General features: G+C 40.9%; 1 protein-coding gene across 4 annotated transcripts; it reads left to right on the top strand.

Moving 5' to 3' along the window:
• Positions 1-3,980: 3,980 nt before the first annotated feature.
• On the top strand, positions 3,981-5,762 carry LOC122065752. 4 transcript variants are annotated; one of them, XM_042629615.1, is made up of 3 exons: positions 3,981-4,581; positions 4,681-4,840; positions 5,154-5,762. In XM_042629615.1, the coding sequence occupies exons 1-3, from the start codon at positions 4,223-4,225 to the stop codon at positions 5,586-5,588; spliced, it is 954 nt and encodes a 317-aa protein (XP_042485549.1). In that variant the 5' UTR covers positions 3,981-4,222; the 3' UTR covers positions 5,589-5,762. The 4 variants fall into 4 exon arrangements, with proteins under 4 accessions (XP_042485549.1, XP_042485548.1, XP_042485547.1 ...); XM_042629614.1 differs by having other exon boundaries at positions 4,681-4,922; positions 5,044-5,762; XM_042629613.1 differs by having other exon boundaries at positions 4,681-5,032.
• Positions 5,763-6,664: the final 902 nt, after the last annotated feature.

The following is a 6,664-nucleotide window of genomic DNA, read 5'->3' as shown; positions in this document are numbered from 1 at the left end:
AAAAAAAAAACCAATAAAATGAAAATTTGATATTAATTTTTCTGTTTCACCATTCTACTTTAAATTTTAAAACAAGCATCCAAATAAATCTACTACAGCAACACACATTCCATTTGTTTCATTGGAACACTCTTTATAAATTTCCTAAACATCCCTCTGAACTTCAAGCTTATTCTTAATGAATTTGATTATGTTCTTCATATTGCCTTTTAAATTTCAATTCTGAAATTATCTTTAATCAATAATTTTCTCTTTTATTGCATCTTGTTACTGATACTATAAGGTAGGATATTTCTAGCATAATTGGTCCCCAACCCCTCCTACCTCATCCGGCCTACACATATGTTTGCATATTAAACCTACTTATTTATCAGGTACTCAAACCTAGACCCCGTGCTGTAATAATTAGGGCAAGATTCATTGAGTGAAATAGTATCTGGGCAGATGTCTTTTGAGCAATTCTATTATTTAAATGAGGAGATGTCTGCAGTCTGCACTGCCTCTTACAGCTTTAAGCTATCCAGTAATCAACTCTTCACATTGGTCCTTTAAGAATTATGAAACCCTAGCATTTCTTAGACTCACTGGTTAAATTGAACTCCCTGGTAGGATTTTATAATAACAACAGATAAGACCCTATCTTCTTAAAATTGATTTAGCCAAAGAACTTTCTTCCTGGTCATAGATTGAAGGTAAACTAGAATTGGAATAATCAATTCTCTTTCACAGTTACATGAGATGTTGTGAGATCATGCCATTTTTCTTACAGTGGTGTGTCTTCTCTTAAATTTGCTGCTACCTGTTCTTGTTACTTAGCACACATCTAAATTTAATAAAATATTTAATTTTCTCCAAATGGAAAGTTTTTATAAAATGTTTGTGTTAAGACTTTGTAACAGATGTGCAAGCCCTTGAAAATTTTAAAAAATTGAAAGTATGTAGATATAGCCACCGTCATCACCAAACCCTTTCTTTCCTTTGTGTTATGGTAACCATTTAACCTAACACATTAAGGGTAAGAGCTGGGTCTTTATTAACCAAACAAAATAGCATACTAAGCAACATATAGGAGCACTGGATGAGCATGGAGGACTTGCCACGAGACCTCATCCTCAACATCCTTTCAAGATTACCTTTGAAGCTTCTTATCCAATCGAGATGTGTACCTAAAATCTGGTGCAATCTTGTCGACACCCGATGTCTTGCAAACATGCATCTTCCACCAGGCTCCGAAGAACCCAGCCTTCTTCTAGTTGCATGTCCCACTGGTAAGGCAATTATAACAAGTCTCTATTTGCAATCATCAAATAAGGGCCAAAGAATCTAACCTCAGTCCTTTTTTGATTCAGTCCTCCACTGGTTGCAATCATCAAATAATCATAGAAGTGTGTGTTAAACTTCAGCTGTTGATAACATCAAGAATCTAACCTTAGGTGTAATTGATTTTTTTTTTTATCCAAATAACATCAAGAAAGTAATATATTTAGAACCAGTGCAGCAATTTCAATCCATCTCAAAAAGCAAATTCAGGCTATATTTTCATTGGGAAAGTGTCTCCAATGGACTATATAACTTAGAGTCTTGGTGAATTCGAATCACTATAACCTGGGCATTAACCCATGTACTCTACCATTTTAAGCTAAAGACTCCTTACCTACAAACCTTACCTCAAACCAAACATATAAAATTGAGAAATATAACTTAGTTCCATTACTTATTTGATGATACGTTTTTCATAGCAAACCTTACCTCAAACCAAACAAGAAGCACCGACATAAACAATTAAGCATATAAAGAGCCATTAATATATGATGAACAGTTCACAATTTAGAACAAAGGGAATAAAGCATCGACCACACAAACTCATCAAAATTGGGAGGAACCAAAAACAGATACTGAAAGGGGTAACAGAGACCTGTCAGTCAAACAGCTTAATGATCTTTAATGTCAAGCCAATAACTTCCAAACAGTGTAACGCAGCAAAAGAAGACTTACGTATTAAAAATGCGACTAGAGCTTGAAAGCTCTATTTTGCCACTAGGCAAACTATATTTGGGCTGAAATTTTACGCATGAATATTAGACCTTATGGCCTATCTATCCACAAAATGTGAGCCCTATCGGATAATGTCCAAATGATAGCTAAATGACTAATTTAACTTGATCAGATCAGATCCCAAATTAAACCTGATAAGCTTATCAATGTGGCCTATTCTGAAAACTTTTGACTCAGTATTAGACCTGGAATTGGAATGTTCATCTGGCTGCTTTGTAACCCAGATATTAGTCCGATTGGATGATCCAGGCATCTGGTTCAGAGCTAGAATTGGTCGAACTAAACCAATTATTGATGTAAGTCCTTAATGAAAACATACTCAAAAGAGGAATAAATGTTAACTCTTGCATAAACTTGGAGCTCTCCAGGGAGAAGTTGAAGAAGAAGATACCCACAATCTTTTCTCCTCAGCTGACAATTTAGTGACGTTCCTCCAGTTTTCAAGAACAAGTTTGAGGTCATGGAACCTCCTTTCAATGCCTTCACAGCAGTCTGCACGCATTGTGCAGACCTTGTTTATATCTTTACTTGGCTCACAAAATCCCCTAAAGTAGCTTGTGTCTAGATACTTAAACCCCAATCCTATCATCTCTGCATTGACCATATCATTTCTTATGATTTGTAAGACAGATTGATCACTATACCCCGGATACAAAACCTTTGACATATGCCAGTATCTGAAGAACTCAATTGATACGGCGTCTGATCTAACATAGTTGAATTCTCCATTGATGTCATTCCTTATCTCTGTTGGACTGTCTATGTAATGGTCATAGGCAATGTGAAACATGCTGCTAGGGCTGAAGTGTAGAAATGGATTTCTTAACCACATCACATCTGCATCCTGCAAATAGTTAACAGTGAGTTCTCTCCTGGGTGCTCAAAAATTCGAACCGTGAAGACGAAACTGTAGCCCAATTCAAGGACGGCTCGCAAGATCTCAATCCTCTTCCACTTGAGCTTGAAATAATCTCTAGTAATGAACTGCTTCTCAGCACTAAAATCAACTCCAGGGGTAGCGAGGGGGTAGCAGTGAGGATGTATAGTCCCTATCAATTTAGTTCCATCTCTATCAATACACTCATGTCTATTTCTTCCCTTACCATCCTTCGTAATCGCACGGCTCTTCCCAGTTGCAGCAATTTCCTCCTCCGCCATGTCTCTTCTCGTACTTCCCGTTTCGGTTTCGTCTCCATTGCAGCTCGACAAAACCCTAATAGTTACAGGAAGCAGCCACCCCGCAAGAACCTCCTAAGAGCAAAGGGCAGAGTCAGGGAATTATCATCTCTATCTCCTCTTCTTTCTTTGGAGAATCGCCTGTTCTCATGCCGAACCAGGCCATCGGAATTTTCCGCTCTATCTCCTCTTCTTTCTTTGGAGAATCGCCTGTTCTCATGCCGAACCAGGCCATCGGAATGTTGCCGCTGCCTAGGCCAATTTCATGAGAGTATCGTCGAGTCAGCTGGTCCGACTCTGTAAAATGGTAGCGAACCTGAGGAACCAGCCGTTGGAGTTAAATTGCTATGCGTTGTTAGGGCTCTTTTCAAGAAGATCAAGAGGAAGGTTTTGGTTGGGGATAAGGTGTTAGTAGGCTCCATTGATTGGGTGGACCGCAAAGGGATGATCGAAAATGTTTACCATAGAAGTTCGGAAATCCTCAATCCTCCAGTCGCCAATGTTGATCATTTTTTGGTGCTTTTCTCAATGGAGCAGCCGAAGGTTGAGGCATTCTCACTCACCAGGTTTTTGGTCGAGGCTGAGTTGGTTGGGATTCCTTTCACGCTCGCTCTGAACAAATTGGATATGGTCGATGAAGTTGGATCTTGTCGTGATGAGGTTTCGGAGTTGGCTCCCTTTCAAGACCTGATCTGCTATGTTCCCTTTCAGATTCAGACCATCCCAAGAATCAGATCACTTTCTTTGCCCTAACAATTCCTCCTAACCTGTTTGAGAGAGGATCTGAAGATTCACAATCTTACAATCACTTGACTACGAGATCAGAACTTCCATATCAAAAGTTTTCAGGGACAATCAGAAATCTATACATAAGAGGAGAGAGAGAGGTTTGGTCGAAATATGAGGATGCAGATTCACACAGAGAGGAGAGCATCAGAGAGAGAGGAGAAAGAAAACATTTAGGGATGACTTACTGTCATCGTCACAGCCGATGTCGGTTAAAAGGAGAGAGAAATGTTTCAATGATTCACATTATGTGGTTAAATCCACGGTTATCTATGAAGAACGTTTTAAAAACATTGTTGTTTATACGAACGTACCGCGGCTTTTTAACCTATATCAACTAAATTCAAAAGAAATGAAGGAAATCTCGCTCTTTCACTGCAAGTGTCTTTTCGGCCATGAACCGCACCCGCACCGGGACCGTAAAGCCTACTTCGATGGATTTCAAGAAGGGGAGAAACGGAGTCGGAGTGGAGTCCGACGCAAGGAGGTATGGATCTGCCTCGGACCTGGGTGGATGATAGTTGACGGTTACAACAGGGAGCTCCGGAGTTGGACCTCCTTTGGGTGACATTTTTATCGCTAGATTTCCCTCTCTTTTTCACTATATATATTGAATGAGATCCGTTTATCATTTCACTATCGATTTTCAAAAATGGCGTCCAGAGCGCAGAAACAAATGATCGAAGACAAGGAAGAAGGCGAGCGAAAAATTGAGGAGGAGTTGGCGATCGATGTTGCTGAAGACAGATCTGCTTCTGCGGAAGAAGGATTTGCTGAGACGAACCTTGTTGAGGCTGAAATCAGTCATCAGAAGTTTGCGGGGGTTCAATTTGCTCATCCCAAGTTTGCGGAGGCTGATTTCGCTCCTCCGAAGTTTGCTGAATTTGCTCAGCCGAAGATCGATGGTGGCGAAAAAACTGAAACGAAGAAAAACATCGGATCTGCTTCTGCGGAAGAAGGATTTGCTGAGACGAACCTTGTTGAGGCTGAAATCAGTCATCAGAAGTTTGCGGGGGTAGATCGATGGTGGCGAAAAAACTGAAACGAAGAAAAACATCGGATCTGCTTCTGCGGAAGAAGGATTTGCTGAGACGAACCTTGTTGAGGCTGAAATCAGTCATCAGAAGTTTGCGGGGGTTCAATTTGCTCATCCCAAGTTTGCGGAGGCTGATTTCGCTCCTCCGAAGTTTGCTGAATTTGCTCAGCCGAAGATCGATGGTGGCGAAAAAACTGAAACGAAGAAAAACATCGGATCTGCTTCTGCGGAAGAAGGATTTGCTGAGACGAACCTTGCTGAGGCTGAAATCAGTCATCAGAAGTTTGCGGGGGTTCAATTTGCTCATCCCAAGTTTGCGGAGGCTGATTTTGCTCCTCTGAAGTTTGCTGAATTTGCTCAGCCGAAGATCGATGGTGAAGGAACTGATACGAAGGAAAACATCGGCTCTGATTTTGCGGAAGAACAATTTGCTGAGCCGGCTGAACTTGCTCATCAGAAGTTTGCGGGCATTGAATTTGCTCATCCTAAGTTTGCACAGGCGGAGTCGGAGGAGAAGCCTGCTGTAATTGAGTAAACTTTGGAATCGGGTCGGGAGGAGAAACCTGGAGAACCATTGGATTAGATTCAATTTTTAGACAGAAACTTTGGAATAGATTCAATTTTTCCACAGAACCTTTGGAATAGATTCAAATTTCCAGTGTAAATGATACATATATGAAATGGAATGCTTTCTTTTTTTGTTCTGTTATTGTTTTTTGTTGTGTTCAGTTTTCATTTCTGCTATTTTCTTTGTTTGGAGGATTTTGGCGGGAAGAAGGGGGCCAACAAATTGGGGGACCAGTGCATTTTTATATTTGATTCAAAAACGTTTTTTTAAAACGATACCAAACGAGCCTTAATAGGTAGGTTAACCATGGAACACAACGAGAGATGTGACTCGTGAGGTGCGACTCATCAACTGGGAGAATTAGGGGGTGTTTGGCTCCGTAAATCTTTGGGATAACATCCTTTAGAATGATAAATCTTAATTTTATGAGTTGTTTGGTTCTACAAGGATGACCCTCATATCCGTGCACCCTATTTCCATGATTGACCATTTTCCACCAGATGTGCTTCAAATCTGAGTTCACCTAAACACCTAACGTTTCTTCGACCTACTATCAAAGGAAAAAATGGGAGAGACGCTCTGAAGCGAACGTCTCAGCCCGCGACCCCTCAAACGGCGACACACACCCCGCGATCTCTCCAAGTCCCGACCTACGACCTGCGACCTGCGACTTGCGAGGAATCTCACCGAGAGTCCGCCGTTGGCGACTGGTAAGCCCTCCATCGATCTCTCTCTCTCTCTCGATTTCATGGAGTCGTAGGTTTATCTAAACCAGAGCCCTCTGTCAGTAGACGGTAAACCCCAACTCTCAAAGTTGCTTCTCTCCACTTTTAACATCTCTTTTTCCTGCTCGTTGGAGCTAGAGAATGGCGGAGCTCTGTGATCTATAAATCTAGAACCCATCTCAATGTCGATGTCTCTTTTGTCCTCTCCAAATTTATCCCGGAAAATCCAAGCTTCTCTTAAAGAAACCTCATCGGCTGGTTTCCTCAATCGACATGTTAGTCCCATTCTTCAGTTTTCTCCTTTGCCAAATAGAATTC

The sequence above is a fragment of the Macadamia integrifolia genome, unplaced genomic scaffold (genome assembly GCF_013358625.1).
Source record: "Macadamia integrifolia cultivar HAES 741 unplaced genomic scaffold, SCU_Mint_v3 scaffold2111, whole genome shotgun sequence".
In the NCBI taxonomy this organism is placed as follows: Eukaryota; Viridiplantae; Streptophyta; class Magnoliopsida; order Proteales; family Proteaceae; genus Macadamia; species Macadamia integrifolia.
This window is presented reverse-complemented; position numbering and strand designations above follow the sequence as displayed.